Source organism: Miscanthus floridulus, chromosome 3 (genome assembly GCF_019320115.1).
Source record: "Miscanthus floridulus cultivar M001 chromosome 3, ASM1932011v1, whole genome shotgun sequence".
NCBI lineage: Eukaryota > Viridiplantae > Streptophyta > Magnoliopsida > Poales > Poaceae > Miscanthus > Miscanthus floridulus.
Window position 1 is genome coordinate 134,503,099 of NC_089582.1, and position 21,451 is coordinate 134,524,549.

At 38.3% G+C, this 21,451-nt stretch overlaps 1 protein-coding gene across 3 annotated transcripts; it reads left to right on the forward strand.

Moving 5' to 3' along the window:
- The first annotated feature begins 558 nt into the window (after positions 1 to 558).
- Positions 559 to 18,098, forward strand: LOC136542515 (phospholipid-transporting ATPase 2-like). Of its 3 annotated transcripts, XM_066534994.1 has the most exons (26): positions 559 to 765; positions 1,297 to 1,432; positions 1,521 to 1,715; positions 2,834 to 3,047; positions 3,512 to 3,628; positions 4,717 to 4,809; positions 4,949 to 5,123; positions 6,911 to 7,077; positions 7,663 to 7,767; positions 8,342 to 8,439; positions 8,532 to 8,674; positions 9,037 to 9,133; positions 9,220 to 9,329; positions 9,418 to 9,582; positions 10,099 to 10,253; positions 10,326 to 10,406; positions 10,503 to 10,623; positions 12,498 to 12,604; positions 13,554 to 13,685; positions 14,658 to 14,811; positions 15,915 to 16,032; positions 16,121 to 16,294; positions 16,417 to 16,468; positions 17,047 to 17,174; positions 17,256 to 17,406; positions 17,496 to 18,098. In XM_066534994.1, exons 3-26 carry the CDS (start codon positions 1,594 to 1,596, stop codon positions 17,826 to 17,828), a joined length of 3,312 nt encoding a protein of 1,103 aa, XP_066391091.1. In that variant the 5' UTR covers positions 559 to 765; positions 1,297 to 1,432; positions 1,521 to 1,593; the 3' UTR covers positions 17,829 to 18,098. The 3 variants fall into 3 exon arrangements, with proteins under 3 accessions (XP_066391091.1, XP_066391092.1, XP_066391093.1); XM_066534995.1 differs by lacking the exon at positions 1,297 to 1,432; XM_066534996.1 differs by lacking the exon at positions 1,297 to 1,432 and having other exon boundaries at positions 1,592 to 1,715.
- Positions 18,099 to 21,451: the final 3,353 nt, after the last annotated feature.

Genomic DNA, 21,451 nt, shown 5'->3' on the forward strand with positions numbered 1-21,451 from the left:
TTCTCTCTTCTCCGTGTGAAACCCCATGGGTCCCGCCTTGACAACTTGGAACTTAAGATTTTACAACTTTCCAAAGTTTACATATAAACCTATCTCAAATTTATAGGGCGATGGATAGTAAATTAATTTTATAGATCATCATGCTATGTTTCTACTTTGCAACTTATAACACACTTTTTAACTCGCTCCACTATGTAGAAATGCAACATATAAGTATATATATCTCATGTAGACAACAATAATGTACAAATATAATTCATATACAACCATATTAGGATTAATTAATGTGTCTAAACTATGATTATTATTAAAATGAATTCAATTCCAAGGAAACGGAGCCTAAATAAATTTGTTATATATTCAGTGATTTATTTAATAATATTAATTATATACCATAAATATTAATATTTATATTAGATACATTTGAATAAAATTAAAAACTATTTAACTTCTAAAAAATAAGAAAGTGAGTAAATCATTTTGGTGTCAAATCAAATAAAGAATTCTTTCCTATATCTACCACTCTCCCTAACGAAGGAGCATGCGCGTGCACCTGCAGAAAAAAGAGAGGAGAAATCGCCAAATCGGCCCAGTTGCGCGCGTCGAAGGCTCGAAGCTAGCCGGGAAGAATTGATCTCCTGAACTCACGCCTTTTTTTCTTCCCCCGTGCACCTCGCGTGCGCGACAACTGGGGCATCCGCCGCCGGCCGCCCGCCCTACGCCCAGCTGCCCAGGTCCGGGCCCTTTGCCCGGCGATCACACCAGGTATACCCACCCGGCCGCCCCTTCTCTTTCCTTCATGCTGTGCAAAACTGAGCACCCGAACCCTAACTTAAGTTATCTGGCTATCTGTATTCGGATCTGATCTGATCAGAAGTCACTAACTTCGTTTTTAATCGTGTGTACATTTGTACACCCATGTCCTTAATTGGGTCTGCCCCAGTAAGGTTTACATGTGGTTTTTAGTTGGGAGTCCTTAATGCGTTGGTTATGCAAAATCAGAAGATCATCTTAATGCATGCTATGGTGCATCATGTTTCGGTGTGGTTAATCAGTTTACTGTGAAATTTGAGTTACTTGTTGATAAAATGGCTTGTTCGACATTTTTACTAGTTTTCTATGCACACACATGTTTTGAATTGCCAACCATCCTGATGTCTCATCATATCCTTACCTGAAGGACGCAAGTATCCATTTCTTCAAGTAGTCACAGGCCCATATGCTTGCTTGTACTGCCTTTTCTTTTTTGAGACCATTGTTATATGATGCAGAATTTCATAATCTTAAATTATGCAGTATTTTGGAAGGCATTGGCACATCAGACTTTGTAATTCTTTTGGGGGTTATATAATCCTTACTACTATCAATTCTTCAAAATTGAAGGAAGCACAAATTAATTGTATGGCACTGCATACTTGAAGTTTCATCAACAGTAGGTGGCCTGCGTATATTGATGTTGATTTCACATGTCGCTCTCATCTATAGCTGCCATTCTTTTGCTGACATACATTTCTAAGCAGGCATGCTCAGCTGACCTCACCTGGACAATCAAGCTGAAGAGATTATCATAGCGTGCATGGTTATTTTTCAGGAATGAAGCGTTTTGTCTACATAAATGATGAGTCTTATCAGAACGACTACTGCGATAACCGGATTTCTAATACAAAGTATACCTTATTGAACTTCCTGCCAAAAAACCTATGGGAACAGTTCAGGTTTGTTACTAGATGTATTTGTTCCATTTTTTTGAATGAAAGTAGAGAAGCCCTGTTGACCAGAATTGTGGTGATCCACTTGTCGGCATGTGTTAGTTGCCTCTTTACAATACAATATTCAATCGATGGAACTCTCTTGGTATATTGCTGATGACGTTTGTTCAACTGAAATAATGAAATTGTCTGTTTTGGTTGTCTCTGTATTTCGTGTGTGCTTGCTGCTGCTGGCTGGTGTGTGGTCGGATAATTTTCTTTAGTTTATAAATGTTCGAGTTCGACATTGTTCAACCTGTTATATTTTTTATGCAATTGATTTTACTCATCAGACACTAGCATGATACTCGTACACAAGTCCAATTTTCTTTTACCTGTTTGATACACTGGGATACACATGTAACCATCTTATGCTAGTACTGCTATCTCCTGGCTGGGAAACAGAGAAAAGTAAAGTATCTATCTTGAAAGTGAAGGAAGTGGGTGGCAGACTTGAGAAGTGTGAGAGATGAAGAGGTGCTGTCAGTTGTCGGTTACCACAGCTTGCTACAATGTAGTTGATATGAATGGCCTTTTTGTTCAATCCTTTGATACTATACTGCGTGAAGTAGGTTCTGACAGTGATGCATAATTAGACAAGGCTTTGAATCTTCTTTGGCTGTGTTACTTCAACGTCTACTTAGACTTTAGTAATGTAGATGCTATTTTACAATTAGAATATACTAATGTGAGAAAGTTACCCAGTCTGATCAAGCGAAATCATTCACTCCAAGCCAGTGTTTGATCAGGACACATGAGTTCATATTGGGAACACTGCTTATGCTTAGTGCTGTTAGAATGCTTCTCTCATACCTAATTTTGATCAAAGGATGCTACAGTTGATAGATGATTTTTCATGTAAAAGTATACTCCATGCTGTCACATTGTATCTTTTTGGTTGGCCAGTCAAGGTTTGATCCCCCGACCCAAATCCCCAGTTCTTCACTAGGGAGCAAATTGTATATATGTAAATTGTATTCCTTTGGCTGAAAAAATCACATGATTTCAAGCATGTTAGACCTTGTTGTAATTGCATAAGTTAATTGGTACGGATGGAAAAGTTACTATTTATTTTGGTGTTTCAGGCGCTTCATGAATCAATATTTCTTGTTGATAGCTTGTCTGCAACTATGGTCACTTATCACTCCTGTAAATCCTGCAAGTACCTGGGGCCCACTTATATTTATCTTTGCAGTTTCTGCAACCAAAGAGGCATGGGATGACTACAACAGGTATATTTCAGATAAACAAGCGAATGATAAAGAAGTGTGGATTGTTAAGAATGGTGCCCGGAAACATGTATGTTCCTATGTCATCCTCTATCATTTCACAATGTGCACATCTTTGGTCTTTCAGATATGCCTTTAACCATTTAATTTGAAATGATAGAGAGAATCAGAAGTGTGTCTGTATCCAGAAAGTAAAGTGCAAAATATATCCATGTAACCTTCTCGTATCAGGCTTGCTACCTTTTGCTTCTTTGCATAGCTACATCTAGAAATATTGCTTTACATACTTATGGCTACATCATGTAACTACTTTGCTATGCATGACCAGTAACCCATTTAAGGTATTATTGCAAGTTTGCAACAACAATGCTTGTTGTGAAAGTTTAGTTCAGTTAGATGTGTACCTTGACCTCCAAGGACACTATCAAAGTCTAACAGTTCCTGCTGTACTTTCAGTATATATTACCTCTTCTTCTCACAGTTGTGAGAACATTGAACCTGAGAATATGACCCTCTCCATTTTTTGCTATATAGATTCAAGCTCAAGATATCCGTGTTGGTAACATAGTTTGGATTCGAGAGAATGAAGAAGTACCATGTGATCTTGTTTTGTTGGGAACTTCTGAACCACAAGGCATCTGTCACGTTGAGGTAAATAAATGCTCTACCCCCACCACACCTTCTGTTTGTTTGTATTGTGCATGGTTTGCTCAGGAGATACCTTTAATTTATTGCCCATGTGGGGCATTTCACTGAGTCAGAGTGAACTAAAGTACATATATTATTCCTTTTAGCAACCCCATCGTGTTTTCATAAATCATATATGAAATCTCACATGAAGTGTGATATAAGTAATAAACTGTGGTTGGACTCCCTTAGCTTGAGTGTTCTTAGAGGGGTGTTCCAAGATATCCCCCTATGTTCAATACGAGTTAGTTTATATTTTACTTAATTTGTTAGGATAAGAAACTAATGTTCTTTTGGACATGGAGCTGCCAAACTGTTGTGGACTCGTTTGTGGGCTGCCAGTACCGGCGTCGCCCCAAACAGGCTACTAGTCCAAGCCGTGGCTAAGGCTCGGCTGTTAGGAAAGGAGGAATTAGGGGAGGATTTTTAGGAGATCAGTTTCATTATTGTTGGCAAGTGCTCCTAATCTTTAAAGGGGTACTTTAGGATTGTAAACAGTTATCGAAGAAGGAATAAACCTCCCTGTGTATCGGGGTGGGGTTTTACCCTTCGCGGTGGCGCCGGGCGCTTCTGCCGCCGTCACCGGAGAAGAACCCACCGCCGAGCTTCCTTGCTACTCTCTCCGCTCTAATTCCCAGTCTCATCTGCTCCTCCGATCCCCTCTGCGCTCACCACACCATCCGCGCCGCATCATAAACTAATAAAACTCCACATCTGAGCGGAGCTAATTCGTATTTAAGCAAAATATTTATTACTTTCTAGCGCTAAAGAGAGATAGCTGAAGTTGTATCCTTCCAGTAGATAGAACAGTCTGAAACTACTTGTGATTCGAATTCCAGACAAACTTTTCTTCTTCATTTATTACCCAACTGATGAAACGTGATTCCAGAAATAATTTTAGTTGGCAACCATGTTTTATTATTTCTCGACATGTACCTTGAATTTTTTCTCCTTAGATGGGACATACTTTTGAGTTTATTGTTATCCAGTTAGTTCTTTACATATTGAATATATATTATCCTTCCATTCTTGAATTCTAATTATGTTTGTAGACAGCTGCTCTTGATGGGGAAATTGATTTGAAGACAAGAGCAAGCCCACCACCTTGCGTAGGGCTGGAGTTTGAACAGCTGCACAAAATAAAGGTTAAAAGTCTAATTCTTTTTCTTTGTTTTTGCTGCTCTGCTCTCATTTAATTTTTCTTTTGCGAAAACAGCAGGGGGAACCCCCATTTTAGTATGCCTTCATTTAACTTCTCATTACCTTTATGAATTAACTAAACAGGGTGTGATCGAGTGCCTGATACCGGATAAAGACATACGAAGATTTGATGCAAACATCCGCCTGTTTCCTCCATTCATTGATAATGACATTTGCCCATTGACTATTAATAACACATTGCTGCAGTCATGCTACTTGAGAAATACAGAATGGGCTTGTGGCGTAGCAGTTTATACAGGTAACTTGTTGATGCTATTTGTTTTGTTTCATGTAACAGCAAGGCTAGTACAAAAGGTTAAGAATGGGGTCATCCTACAATAATCATGGAATGACTAATGTAAACAAGGCTGTTGTCAGCAATGTTACTTAAGTTGACAACTTGGATTTCTATAGCATTTACATTTTATCATTGATCAATATCAAAATATTTACTTTGGCATATAGTCTTCATAACATTTGAGAAAGGCTATGTATGGATATGGATATACAAATAAAGGGCGAGACCATCCTACTTGTGTCCTCTGTAGGATATTTGGAAAGGTAACTGACAAAGTCCATCTAAGATGAGACTTGCCCAAGTTCGCAGGCTTCCTTAGTGGGGGTGCATCCGAATTGACGGAAGATAAGGACGACAACCTTGATCCACAACCACAATGAAGAGGACCCCTGGATGGATAAGGCCCAACTTGCTGGCTATATAAGCGGAGGGGAGACGTCCAGGGGTTAAGCAAATTCAAAGTCCAAGAGAAGCCTAATAAGCTCGTCGATGTCACCCCTTTTCTGATCTCGCCCAATCAGTAGCGTAGGTTGGGCTTTGCATCCAGACCTAGGTGTTCAAGTTACAAACTTTCGTTGTAATCAGATAATCAATGAATAGGAAGAACACGTGACATATAGTTGTTATCCTCTGGAAGCCCGAATCTATATACATTGTGTGTCCTGCATACTGAGTATTCATCTATGATCCTGTGGTTTCGAAGGTACCAAATTCCATCATAAGTATTATTGTCGATTATCAGATTGTCAACAAGCATGCTTGTGGATAGAACTATTAGTTTTTTTCTCGAACATGCAGGAGAGCTGCATATCGTTATATTAAGAAGAAAAAAGGGGACAGAGCCGTTACAACACACACCCCCGTCAAACTCAGTCAAAGATAGCGCTTTTAGTGTCTAGTTCTTCATCACCTTTTAAAACTGGTGTGCATTTCACCTTAGATTCAGGAGTACGATAACCTGACAGCCCAACATGTTTGAAAGAACTGCATTTTGGTGAGATATGGATTTTGTCTTACTCAGGTAGAATTTGATAATTTATAAGGCCCTCCAAATCTTATTATCCAATATGTTCAATTTTGCCCCTACTTATACTGGCCAATTAGACTATTTCAGCCGGTATACCAAATTATCTACGATATGGGTATTGATTTGAGCCAATGAGGATTGATGGCTGAAATTTGATTAGTTGATTGAATCTTACAACTACTTGTTAATGTTCTCAGGCGAAAACTTTCATACAAATCAGTAATTTTCAAACAAATACTATGTACTAACTCAATTATATATGTACTATTGTACACATTACACACTATAAAGTTCCAAAAAACGCTTGTTACTATGTGATTTTGTCCTTAGCAGCTGACACATTTAATAGTTAATGGGCTTATTCAACAAAACTGAACTTGAAAGGGCTTCATTGCACATTGATGACAGGAAAAGGGGCTGTACTCAGTGAGATTGTGCTTTAGTGCCTTGATTGCAGAAATTTAAATAATTTGAGGGCTTTCAGTAAAGATAACGCTGTTTAGCCTTACAACAATCATGTAGAACACATTATTGTTAGATTTTTTTGCTCACACACCTACTACAAATTTAGTTTCAATGGTATTATAATAATCTGCAGAGTAACTGGCAAAATGTGTTTTCAGTCTTACCATTTTTACGTATGAATTAGATTTTGTGACATGGATTTATTTTAAACTTCAACTTTACCAGGAGACTGATTATTGATAATCTCCGCTTCCAGGCAATGAAACTAAGTTGGGGATGAGTAGGGGTGTCCCAGAACCCAAGCTAACTGCTATGGATGCAATGATTGATAAGCTTACTGGTGCCATATTCTTATTTCAACTTACAGTCGTTGTCGTTCTTGGGGCTGCTGGCAATGTTTGGAAGGGTATGGAAGCTCGCAAGGTAGTTTTGCTTGTAAATTTTCTCATTGTGTCCTACATATTAGCTCCATTGTTACTAGTGTATTGGGGACCTGCAAAAATATTTGCAAGATGTAAATTCTTGTCACAAACTACTACTGAAATGATAGAGTTTATTGTGCATCTCTTTTCAGAGGTTTCAAATTTTGCCATTTTGAGATTCGTAGGTAATAAAAGATGGGATCACCTTGTAGTTACAAAGTAATTTTAAGAAAATTAAGCACCCAATTAGAGCTGAAGAGTATTTGGTGGTGGGTGTGTTCATCTAGGATCGGCCTTCCCCCCCTCTATGGTTTACTCCTATTTCCTTGTGGCCTTCAGTTGAAGTAATATTCCCAATGTGCTCTGTGTGTTGCCAAGATTAAGTTCTGTAACTTGACCGTAAGGTTGGGCATGTGATTACAAAGTATCTCAAGAATTTGACATGCGACCTCTTTATTACTCATTGTGCTAATTCACCTGCCCAAACTGTGAAAACTCTCATTAACTGAATTATACATGGCCGCATTGTTCTTTTGGGCCTTCTATATTTTGCTCATCATCTAATATTTTGCCTGTCTTCGTGTAGCAATGGTATGTTAAGTATGATGACAATGAACCATGGTATCAGATTCTGGTTATACCTCTGCGGTTTGAACTATTGTGTTCTATTATGATTCCCATTTCAATAAAGGTATGCCCATGAGTTTTTCAATTCACACGGTCTTCAGATTTTTATATAATTCCATTTCTCATGTTATGGCAACTATTTGTCTGATATCTTGTTGGCATATATTTCAACCACCAGTCCACCCTTTTTAAAATATGCTATTGCAGCCTTGCTGTGTTTACCATTTAATTGGTGCAAAAATCTTCTTGCAATTGCATAGTTGCATTTGCATGACTACTTATACACTTACAGCTCATCGATATTCTGGATGTTCAGTTACTCTGGTCTATGGGCAGTGGTCTGCATAGACATATTAGTACTATTTAAACTCATTTTCACTTGAAAACTATTGAATTCTCTATTTGTTTTAGCATAGTTCTGTGAACTGCACTTTCTGTATGCAGTGCATGTTTTCCATTTTATTGTTTCCTTCTGTATGTAGCTGCGTTATTGTCTTTTCTAAAGTAAGCAATGCCATAATGCTAGAGGGAAACATTGCACAGTAGATATACTTTCTCTGACGGTCATACCAAATGAAAAGTTGCTTCTATTTGATACTTGTCGGTGATGCTCTAAAGAGGATTTATGTGTCTTGTAGGTTTCTTTGGACTTTGTTAAAAGTCTGTACGCGAAGTTCATAGATTGGGATGAGGATATGTATGACCTGGAAAACGACATACCTGCCCATGCAACAAAGTAAGCAACCATGCGTATTTCTATCGATAAGGAGACGTGCAATTGTTCTTTCTTCTCCTCTGCTAAATCTACCCTAACGCAATAATTTTCAGCACAGCAATTAGTGAAGACTTGGGGCAGGTTGAATATATTTTGACAGATAAAACTGGGACATTGACTGAGAACAAGATGATCTTCAGAAGGTGCTGTATCGGGGGTACCTTTTATGGGAATGAATCTGGAGATGCGCTCAGAGGTCATACTTAAAACTTCAATTAACTATTTTCTTAATAGTTGCAAAAGTTAGGATCCAGTGTGCTTTCTCACTATCTTCTCAGAACAAGATCATATCTGGGTTCTGCCATCTTTGTTTCCAGCTTCCATCTTTCAACAACATAATAACAAGAAAGAACCTCTTTTTGCTAGCTTTAATTGGTCCTCCTGCAAGATTTTCTTCTAAATTGCCTTTTCTGTTGTTAACCATTTCTACTTTTGATACAAATGTACTTGGAACTTATTTAAGATGTGGAACTACTTAATACTGTTTCAAGTTCATATTTATGCCAGTTTTTTTAAAAAACTTCATATTTATGTCGACTAATCGGTTTCCCTGTTTAGATGTTGAATTATTGAACGCTGTCGCCAATAATTCCCCTCATGTCATCAAGTTTTTGAAAGTCATGACACTCTGCAATACAGTAATTCCTATAAAAAGGTTAGACATTCATCCTTCTGACAGTTTCACCCACATATTCTGTTCATTCTTACCATTTATTTTTTACCCAATGCTATGGCTTCCAGTCCTAGTGGATCAATTTTGTATAAAGCCCAGTCCCAGGATGAGGATGCTCTGGTTAATGCGGCTGCAAATTTGCATATGGTTCTTGTCAGCAAGAATGGAAACAATGCAGGTAGGTTTTCTGGTTCCTAAATTTGTTTTGTTTTTGTTTTGTTTTGTATGGTTTATTGGCTAAATAATTAGACATCTACTAAAAGCAGAAATTCACTTCAACCGTCGAGTGATGCAATATGAGATACTTGACATCCTTGAGTTCACATCTGACCGGAAAAGAATGTCTGTTGTCGTTTTGGATTGTCAGAGTGGCAAGATTTTTCTCTTGTCCAAAGGAGCTGATGAGGCAATGCTTCCTTGTGCTTATTCTGGTAACATTTTCTCAGTATCTTTTAAATATTTTGGAATCTAGCATTTACATACTTTCTTCTTATTTTGTGGCATAAATTTAATCCACAGTTTACTTCAGAAGTAATAAATGGCTGTGTTCTCTTGACTGTGGGTCTTCTTGCAAATCACTCCCTCTCTCTTGAGAGTCACACACACTAGCTTCTCTCTGGTGGACACAGTACATAGTGACACTAGTTGTTTTTTGTCGATGCGGCCTCACAAGCCCTCACCATTTTGTCATATGAGAGGGAGGGAGGGAGCTGTCCTTGATATCCTCCTAATTAATGTGCTATGATTGCCTATTATTCTCCTAAACTGCTAACTGAAATCTGCTAGTACTAAAGACTCCGTACCTACACAAAATGAACCTGGACACATGCAGCACACAAGGATTCTAGCTAACAGGTCTTCGCAAGCAGAACATAGAATTTTTTGTTGATGCAACTCTATTAGTAAATTGTGTTTGATCTGAGGATCTCATGATAGTTAATTTTCAGGACAAAAGACAAAGACGTTTGTTGATGCAGTTGACAAATATGCTCAGCTGGGGTTGCGCACACTCTGCTTGGGATGGCGTGAGCTGGAACCAGAGGAATACACTAAATGGTCTCAATCATTTAAGGAGGCTAATAGCTCGTTGAATGACAGGGAGGTAATTATCATATTTATTAATTCATTTCAGATAAATTTGATAGAAAAATAATTCCTTTATATCTTTGTTCAGTGGAAAGTTGCTGAGGTTTGCCAAAAGTTAGAACATAGCTTGGAGATTCTAGGTGTCAGTGCAATAGAAGATCGCCTCCAGGTTCTACTTTGGCTTTGCTTTCATATCATGTAACAATACATTATTCTTTTTGGCGTTCGCCGGCCACCTGGCCCTTATATCTGGATCTGTTCATAGGATGGGGTACCAGAAACTATTGAAATACTGAGGCAGTCAGGAATCAACTTCTGGATGTTAACTGGTGATAAACAAAGTACTGCCATTCAAATTGCTCTTTTGTGCAACTTGATTTCTTCAGGTATGTGTGTTTCAATATACTAGTTTTTACAGCTTTACTCCATTGTAGTTCCATAAACTTATTTTAGAGTTTTAGGGCTACAGTCCCAGTCTTTTGACCAAATAACCAAAAGACGGTCGAAATCGTTACAGCATAGGAAGTTGATCCGGGACCAGTCAGTTCAAAACTCGGAGAACCTCACAAACAACCTCCAAGACTAAAACCTGAAACAAATTACATCAACTTCATGCTGTTGACCAGATTACACCACCAAGCTTCTGGGACTGGAACCTCCAGGTTGTTGTACCTTCCCTCCTTGCAGCTGTAGTGCGCCAGATCTTCCATGTTGATCCGGGACGGAAACTCTTCTAACCTTGTTCCCAGTTTCTTCAGTTCCAAAGCCACAAAACTGTTTTTGCCAAATTCCTGATCTCCATTGTAATCTGTCTCAACCACTTTCTTTTCTGCTGTACACAGAATTATCCAATTTTGTACCATGCCAGCCATTTTGTACAACAGCACATCCATTCCTTTCCAGCCAACTTTCTGAAAACAAAGATCATCTCTGAGTTTCCAGATACTAAGAGCAGCAAAAGTAACCATATTAAGCAAACCATGCCTTTTGTTACTCTGCCAAAACTTTCCTACATCATCCAGACTACCACCTATGTTTACTTTAAGTATATCAGGAAGCATACTCCAAAGCTGTTTGGCCACAGCACAATCAACGAACAAATGTGGCACTGATTCATACTCACAACATAACAGACAACTACTATCATCGACTTTCCTTCTCTTGGTTAAACTATCCCTAATTAACACTTTGTTATGAGAAACAAGCCAGGGAAAGAAATGAACTCTTGGCCGAACCGTGACAGACCACAAAGCAGAAACATGAACAGTCTTAATGCTTCTAAAATTTATGACCTTATCAAGAGACTGAGAAGAATAAATCCCATTAGTTGAAAAGTGCCAAAGGAAGAGTGGAAGCTAATTGACAAACTTCTAATAACCACATATACATCAACTATCATCTACAGACCTTCTAAAACCGCACTTAAGGTTCTCCCAATACCACAGTTCTGCTACAGTACAGTTCTTCTCATTAACTATCATATATAGATTCCAGAACTGAATAGCTAAGCTTGAAGAACCTAGCCATTTATCTTCCCAAAACCTTACCTTTTTTCCATTACCTATCCTCCACCTATATGGCTATATCACATCTTAGCCGCCTGAGAAGCCCACATAAAAACCTCTAAATTAGAGGCCCCTGTACTCCTAGTCAAGAAGATATTTGATTTATCAGTGTTCTGTTCTACTTAAAGTCTATCAGCTCTTTCCAGAGCTTATCTTTGTCTTCTATATACCTTTTTATCCAAGAGGCTAACGAACAAATATTTAAGTCTCTTAGGCTTGGGATTCCTAAACCACCAATTTTTTTCCATGAACTTTTTTTTCTCAGGTGTCTATTCAATATTCAAATGTTGTGGGGGTGTCAATGTACAAAAGTGAGTTATGGTCGTAAAGTGAAAAATTATCGGGCAATTTTATGTTTATTTCCTTTCTTCTTTATTGATTGAGCAGAGTTGTAAAGAAGTCTATTGTGTTAAAATGTCAGTCCTTTTTTAAATGAGAAAAAAAGACAAAGACTTAAAAGATAACCATGAATAAGCTTGAAGGAATAGAAAAGAGTTTTGGTTACACTAAATTGGCATGTACTTAACTATTCGTAAGTGCATCCATACAGGCTACAGGGAGTGAATAAAACCAGTGTCAGCTGAGTAGCTCATCAAAAGTACATTCTAAAGGAGGCCCAGTGCAGTTTTTTTCTTGAATAATGGTGATGTGGAGATGAATTAAATACCATTTTTACTTTTGTTACCTGTCTGTAGAACCTAAAGGGCAGCTCTTGCATATCAATGGGAAAACTCAAGATGAAGTTGCTAGAAGCTTGGAAAGAGTTCTTCTTACCATGAGGATTACGTCATCAGAGCCTAAGGTTTGTTAAATGTGGTGTATTGCACGTCTCATTTTGGTAGCTTTCAGTGTGTGGAAGGACAAGCAGACTCTAAACTATAATCTTTTGGGGGCCATAGGAGTTTTTGTCCTGTTTGAACACCTCGTGCACATGTTGATTCAGGCCTATTATTTGTTGACTCAAACATATAATGCCCTGTTTGGATCCATTGAGCTACTAGTTAGCTGCTCATAATTAGCTCCTTTGTATCCAAACAGAGTCTAACTAGTTGGACAAAACCAGCTAATAGTTAACTAGCTAATGTTAGGTATGAGCTATTAGCTAGCTAATGGATCCAAACAGGGCCTGAAAGGACTAAAATTCCCTCTCTTCTAAGGCCATCACCTGCTGGAATGAGGCACAGCCAACTGCAACAGCAACTCTCACTGGGTTATGAAGAAGCATATCTGGTGGTGACAGTTGCCATTAAGTTGCTTCATTAGCTATATCGAAAAGGGATTATCCACCTCTGCCACAGTACTGGGCTGTTGGCCTGGATTAGTCACAATTAAATCCAGGTGGTCTAGCGAACTTAGGTTGGTCCTGACACTACTTGCTGTAACTCTTATCTTTATATGCCACCATCAGCTCCTCTCAGATCTGAACTACTCCCTGCCGCTGTTACTTTCTCTTCTGGCAGGATGGCCTGTCGTTTCCTTGTCAACCTACCTTTCTGATCCCTGATGCATTCATTGTTAAGGCCTTGAGAGGGAAAAACCAAGTTTCCTGAATGGCTAATTTAACCCTTTTCAAATAGCATGATCAAAATAAAAGCCATCTGTGATGATTCAGTGACCAGTAGGTCCATTGACCGATTTAAGTATTTGTAAAATTAGGATGACTTCAAATCTATGCCTTTACAATGATATTATCACCTTAAAGAAAGTTAGTATCTTGACTTGCACCATGATTTTGTATTTGCTTGAAACAGGAGCTGGCTTTTGTAGTGGATGGCTGGGCACTAGAGATTATTCTGTCACACTATACTGAAGCTTTTACTGAACTAGCAGTTCTTTCAAAAACTGCATTATGCTGTCGTGTTACACCTTCACAAAAAGCTCAGGTAATTCTTTACCATTGCCTTTTTTTCTTGCTTGAACAAAATATATTCATCAGCATTAGTTATTTGTATGAATAAAGTAATGTTTAAAGTACAATTCATTATTTTGAATAATAAAGTGCAACATAGAAATATGTTTTTTAATCAAGAGTAAGGTCCGATTTGCTCCCTTGAACTTGTTGCGAAATTTAAAAAACACCCTCAAACTCGAATACCAGACAACATACAACCCTTAACTTTCAGAGCTGGACAAATTACCCAATAAAATAGTTCATAGTGGTTTAGATGGTGGTTTTGGCTGATGTGGGACATATGTGTCATGTGGGCCCCACATGTCTTTGGTTTTTTAGCCATGTCATCTTGTATTGGATATGTGTCATGTGGGTGTGGGGGGAGGGGAGGGGGGTATTTTGTTTGATTTTGAAAGTTAAGATGTGTATGCTGTGTATTGGAGTTCGAGGTGCTTTTTCAAATTCGCCCACTAGTTTATGGGTGTAAATTGGACTTGACTCTTTAATCAAACACCTGTTTACATACGGGCTACATAAGGAGCTAGCATAAGACAAAACATGGTAAATTTACTTTTCTAATCAAAACACATGTATACACATAAGGATCTGGCAAAAGTTAACATGATATCCATCGGAGGTCTACTTGGGTCTGTGTTATCTTCTAATCTTTTGTACCCAGTTGCAAATTGTAGTTCACTTTGGCTTTGTCCTAAATCATACTTCTCTAATTTTGACCCTTATAGAAAATATGCCAACATCTACAACGTCAAATTAGTTTCTACCATGAACTATGTTGTGATAGTACATTTATTTAATATTGTAGATGTTAATATATTTTTCTAAACACTTAGTCAAAGTTAGTGAAAGTTGACTTAAAACAAAGCTAAAATGAGATATAATTTGGAACGAAGTATTACTCTGTTTCTCCTTGTAAATTACTTGCCCTAACATCCTGTTTCCATAGCTAGTGAAGCTTCTAAAGTCGTGTGACTATCGAACTTTGGCAATCGGTGATGGTGGGAATGATGTAAGGATGATACAACAGGCTGACGTTGGTGTAGGAATTAGTGGTAGGGAAGGTCTTCAAGCTGCAAGGGCTGCTGACTATAGCATTGGCAGTGAGTACTTAACATCTTCTTATCTTTTTCTTCTGCTACCACAATTCTTATGGCGCTACATCCTTTACTTATAAGACGTTATCATGGTTTCTGTATACTAGATAGCTGTGATAGTATTACTGTTATTTGTTCTCATGTTTTTTGTTGCAAATTATCTTGTTTAATTTTTCTGGTATATCAACTCTGTTTAGTTACTTTTGTATGCATGAACGTCTTCAAGTCAGTTATAAGTGAATCATTTGTGTGTTAAAGTCAATAAGAGAGTCTGGGAATACCAAATCTTGGCCTTTTGGCAGACAACTGCAGTTTGATGACTCTTGCCGACCATGGGTTGGTTGGGTTCTTCATGTGGACTTTCTACTAGGTTTTCAAGGGATTGAAACTTTGACCTGTAGATTGTGAAATGTGAGGACTGTACTAATCGGTAACCAAATTGTCTCCACTCAACCAAGAAAAGGAAAGGAAAAAAGATCAGCCAGTCAAGCTGGTATATATATTCCTTCTAGAACAAGAGGGGAGCCTAATGACTATACAATTTATCTTTTTGGTGCTTGGATCAAGTTCTTTCGGCACCAAACAAGTAGATATGAATATTTCAAGTTGTTTGGTCATATGCTGCCCTGGGCGCATTGAGATACAAGTTCAGTTATTTTCTATGTTCAAGATACTGTTGATATAATAGTGATATGCCAATATGTGTTCAGCTTTCTTGGCCTTCACATGGAAATTAAGCTGTGAACTCAAATATATTTCCATTTGTGTGGGAAACATGATCTTACAATGTTGTCTGTTGGGAAGATGAATCTTGTAGTCCTGTAGTTCGACACTCGTACTTTTGTGCCCTGAGAAAGTGAAATATTTTGTGTGGTCGTAAGTTTTATAGCCTGTCGGTTAATGAAGCATGTCTGGTCATTTTTCATTTACTCGTACTCAACTTATGTGAGGTCATAACAGTTCCTTAGCTGTGGTTTGATATGAATTCGTGTGAATTTATATGCTCTCTGTTCTAGTCTAGGTTCTACAATAGTTTGATTAAACTCTGGAGTAGTTAATACCGTGCAAGTTTATATAACCTTTCTGACATTTCTATTTTTACTTGACAGAATTCAGGTTCCTGAAAAGGCTGATTCTTGTCCATGGGCGGTACTCCTACAATCGCACTGCCTTTCTTTCGCAATACTCTTTCTACAAGTCATTGTTAATTTGCTTTATTCAGATACTGTAAGCCATAAACCTTTGGTACTTGTATTATGGTGGTTGGACATATAGTGTGTGCTAGTTTTCTTGATTGCTCATATTCTGTGCGCAGTTTTTCTTTTCTTTCAGGCATTGCTGGAACAAGCTTATTCAACTCAGTTAGTTTGATGGCTTATAATGTTTTCTACACAAGCATTCCTGTTTTAACTACTGTACTGGACAAGGATTTATCTGAAAAGACAGTGATGCAAAATCCAGAGATATTACTTTACTGCCAAGCCGGAAGGTAAGCATGTTGCTGTTAAGGGTCGGTATCTCTTTTGTGATTTATTCTTATCTGCAGTATCCTAGATAAATTTTATTTTCTTACACTTTGAATTTCTTTTAACTATTTGAATATCTTTGTAGGCTTCTCAATCCAAGTACCTTTGCTGGTTGGTTTGGTCGATCATTGTATCATGTAAGTTCTTTGTTCTATATTGCCTTTTTGCTCATGGTTTGCAAATGTTAATTTGTGCATTTTCACTAGAAGAGCTCAAAATGCTACTGGAATACATATTGCTTAGATACTACCAAAACATAAGAGTTCAACAAAACTCAAAAAAAATTTGACCAACAAATTGGATAAGTAAAAAACTGAAAGCAGTTGTTCTCTGGAACAGCACCTTAGTCCTGGTTTCTGAGATCCAGAACCCTGGATTTATTTAGCTCAAGAAGACATCACTTAGAGCTATCAATCACTCTAGTGGTTCCTACTTATATGGCCTTCACAATTATTGTAAAAAGTGTACGCAAACCTCTTATGTTTTTTCTCAAACACTGCAAAGCTCTTATCTTAGTAGTTTTCTGCTTCACCATTTCCTTAAATACCTCAGTTAAGCCCTCTATTGAATCATTGACTATACTTAAGAAATGTACGCATTGACATATACTTAAGCAGATGACCCATAAGACAGGAACTGAGTATTTTTTAAGTTAGTTAAATTATTATGTTTTTGTTTATCCAGCTAATGTGTATGTTTTCTCTTTTCCTTGCAGGCAATCGTTATTTTCTTAATAACCATCCATGCATACGCTAATGAGAAAAGCGAGATGGAGGAGCTCTCAATGATTGCACTCTCAGGAAGCATTTGGTTGCAGGCATTTGTTGTGACATTGGAGATGAAGTACGAATTAGAAAAACTTTATCCTCCTAACTAAGAACTGCTATTTGTCAGAGTGGTCCTTATTTGTCTTCTTACTTGCAGTTCCTTCACATTTCTGCAACTTCTGGCCATATGGGGAAACCTCATTGCCTTCTATGTCCTAAACTTCTTTATCAGCAGTATACCCACTTCTGGAATGTACACCATCATGTTCCGCCTTTGCAGACAACCGTCATACTGGATAACGCTGGTGGTAAGTTCTGCTAGATGTTTTTTGATTGGTTTTATAAAGGCTTCATGCATTCGTCGAATCGTAGTGACCATAATGTGTCATTGTTCCAGTTGATCAGTGGAGTTGGAATGGGTCCTGTATTAGCTCTGAAATATTTCAGATATACATACAGACCTAGCGCGATCAACATTCTTCAGAAGGCCGAGCACTCACGGGGGCCGATGTACACCCTGGTGAATCTGGAGTCCCAACTGAGATCAGATAAAGATAATATGATGGTAGCCGGTTCCACAGCACCAGCCAAGAATAAGAGCTCTGTTTACGAGCCTTTGCTTTCTGACTCACCGATGGCATCCAGGAGATCGCTTGGACCATCTTCATTTGACATCTTCCAGCCAGCACATTCCAGAACATCTCACCCTAGAAATATAAAAGCCAATTAATTTTTTTGGCCCACAGTTAACTCCTAACAGTATGCTGTATACCAGAATGACAAAGACAATAGCTGTCAGCTGAATTAGATATGCTGCATAGTTCTGTTAATTATTTAGTAGATATTGCCCAAAAAGATAAACCGAAAAGTCATAAGCCTTTTGTATCATACACTGTATTTTATACCTGCTAGCAAAAAATGGGTAATGATCATTTATGTACCTGTATCTATATGGGAAATAAATTAGTTTTTTCAGTCCATCAGATGCACAAACATAAATTAACGTCGCAGTCATACCATACCAAAAAGACTGGGTTTTATCCGGACCTATCCAATTTTAAATCGTGATATACTCTCGGGTCCAAATTATGTAGTGGTGCTGCGTTTTCCCCTTTGCTTTCCTCAGTTTCCTTCGCCTTTTGTCCATCATGTGGTTCTCATGCAAATTGGAATGGTTATAGTAATATCTCAGTTGCAAAAGCATTTTACTTTGTGGTGATGCTGCGTAAATTGGAATGGTTATACTAATATCTCAGTTGCAAAAGCATTTTGCTTTCTGGTGATGCTGCTTATACGCAGCTAGAGGTGGAATTCCATACAGATCAAGTTCTACCCGCTAGAGGACAGGTATGTGATGTTTTAGTTCATGTTTAATTTGAAAATAATTTATTCTTCTGTATATCCTTTTACCTATTATTGACACTGTGTATCAAGGTGGTTAATGTACTTGCCCCCTCCATCGCTATCGTCCACAATCGTAAGCAAAACTTTTTTTAGAGAAGTCCACAGGCTAACTATAGGTCTATGTATTAATATTAATAGAAGAGTGAACAACACAATAAAGAAAACACCCAAACACACACAAAAAAAAAACAACCAACAACATGATACAACAACCATAATATCTGCCAACGAAGACAGCCATGGTCAAGCTTAGCCACTACTTGTCTTGAAGAGATGAACGATGGGGCTAGGGCCTATAGAACTAGAAGCCTAGGACTAGTACACGTCTTGGGCGAAATGGATGTGCTAAGCGTGTAACTGACTCCCACATATGGTAGTTATCAATCCAACATCTATAAATAATTAATTAATGTAGTTTTATACATGATATAATAAACATTTGCATGTATTGGTCGAATAGAATCAATGTTTATTCACTGAACTCAAGATCATTGCCAGTGCTATAGCTAGGATGACGTGGCCATATGATTTCCATCAAAACCTTCTTATTTTAGATTTTTTATCATTACTGAATTGGAGCTGAGCCATCTTATCCTAGACCAAGCATCGCAAATATTCCCCTTCACATATTCCTTGCTAAAAAATAATATTATCAGTACACATCTGATGATGATAAACAGGAACAATACTTGACATGGATCTCATCTTTAATTGTTCGCCCTCTCTTTCCAGTGCTCCATAGCTGTCTACCAGATGATTCTATCCCTCAGCAGCTCCTTTGGCCTGGCTAGCTTAAACGAGGAGTACCCGGTCCTTCCTACCAACTTCTAGCTAGTTTCTAGCTAGACCTGCTTTTTCTACCATGCATGTTGTCTGTTATGCGTCTCTGTTAATTTCCTTGAGGCAGGCATAGATCTCGTGGAAGGTGGGATAAGCATTTCCATGGACTACCTTGACTCCCATCACGTCCAACCATTTCATCCGTTAAGACTGATTCTTCCTTACCACCTGAACACAAAAGGCAACAGATGGTAAAACGATTCTTCTTCAATTATCACATCAGGAGATGATTGACGTAGCAGCACAACAGTGAAGTAGAGAGCCACTAAATATATAAACAAGTTTATCTTCGGTTTAGATCGCAGTTACTGGATTTGTGATCATGTTAATATTCAATACAATCGTCAGGACTCAGGAGCAACTAGTCTAGTGGCCTCAGTGTTCACAAGCTACCCAAAATATGGTCTACTTAAAATATGAAAAGATAAACTGTATAGTGCGCCTAAACCTTTTGTGATATGTCGGTCCAGCCACTCAAACAGTAAAAAGTAACCCTCTGAAGACTCTCAGACTGAACTGTCTTTACGTTCTTGAGACGTTACTTCCCCCGAAGTGTATTCACGCATGTGCATTTCGGTTCAGGCCAGCAGGTTGGCTCGAAGGGCTGGGCTGGGCTGGCTCCCATCAACAAGCAGGCCTAAGTGAGCCCAACCCAAGGCAACCATCCATCCTACCATTTACTCAAAAAAAAAAAAAAAATCCATCCTACCAGACCCAGACCGTGCCCGTCTAAAAGGACAGCAAAGCGGGTCTTCGCGTCTGGCAGCCAATTTCCAAGTCTTCCTAACAATGGAATTCCTCCGATTCGTTTCTCTTTTTGTTAAAGAAGAAGAGCTTGGTATCAACTTGATCGCAGTTGAAAGCCCTGGATTAACAAGGCGCGAGTGAATAAGTTCCCTGATTGCCAGTGTAAAACGTGCTGAAATGACTTGCAAACCTTCGGGACTAATCAACATGCGCCCCACGGGGTTCCATTTCTGCATTGAGCTCTCTGTGTACTGTTTCTTTACCCAAAAAATCACATCATGGCCAGCATTGGATCCCTAGTTCAGCTCCACACCTTCTTTTAGGCCTCCTTACACAAACATATATATATATATATATATATATATATATATATATATATATATATATATATATATATATATATATATATATATACACACACACACACACACACACGAGAGTAGCTAGGAAATATTTTCCACATATATATATTAGTTATCATTGGACACCTCTAGCCTCTCTGGATGACACGTGTCAAGTGTCAAGAGCAACCTGTTGTACTGCACATAGCTTAAACGAGGCATACTGGCGTGGCAATGCCCCACCCGATTGAAACTCACGTATGTTCCGTCACGCCTTCACCTTCTGCACTTCACGTAGGCCAGTCCGCCACCATCGCACCGCCGCGCAGCCACGCCCTGCCCGCCACCGCCTCCTTGCTATGCCTTAGACGTCTGGCCGTCTGAAAGGTAGTCAGAGGAGTGAATAGCCAATTTAAAAATCTACGAGATCACTAGAGCAATTTGATTAGCATGACAAATAGCGAAATACAAACTTACTCTAGCTCTATAAGAATTGCAAGCCACCTATCCAACAATTCTAGTTACTATAATCACTAGGCGCACAATTGGCTAAGTCACTACTCACTAAGAGCTCTCGCACTTGCTACACTAAAGAGCTCCTATGGCAGAACCGCCTAATCTAATGCCTTTCAGGAGTACTTGTTTTCCATTAGACACTAAGTACTCAAGAGATGATACTAAATTACACAGTTTCGTCGAGCACACCCTAAGAGAGAACCTAAAAATCCATATTTTTTCATCAGGATCACAAATAAGAGAATAAAGCTTACAACATTTTAGCCATTTCTTACATCACTTTCCATGTAACATCAGAGTATAATATTTATTATTTATAATAGCAGAATATGAACATCTTATCAGAGTTATGAACAATTTAATTTAACAGCGGAATATAAACATGCGATCAGAGCTACAACGAAAATAATTATTTATTCATGACATGATGAAACATTGATATATAAACTATGACAACAGATTATAAAACTTCTATTTATAAAAACATTTAGTGAGAGTTATAAAT

What these genes read in the sequence shown, in the direction of transcription:
- LOC136542515 (XM_066534994.1), top strand. Translation starts at nt 1,594, where the DNA reads ATGAAGCGTTTTGTCTACATAAATGATGAGTCTTATCAGAACGACTAC. An exon ending in CAATAGAAGATCGCCTCCAG is followed by an intron (nt 10,407 to 10,502) that starts GTTCTACTTTGG and finishes ATCTGTTCATAG; the next exon opens with GATGGGGTACCAGAAACTAT. An exon ending in CATACTGGATAACGCTGGTG is followed by an intron (nt 17,407 to 17,495) that starts GTAAGTTCTGCT and finishes TCATTGTTCCAG; the next exon opens with TTGATCAGTGGAGTTGGAAT.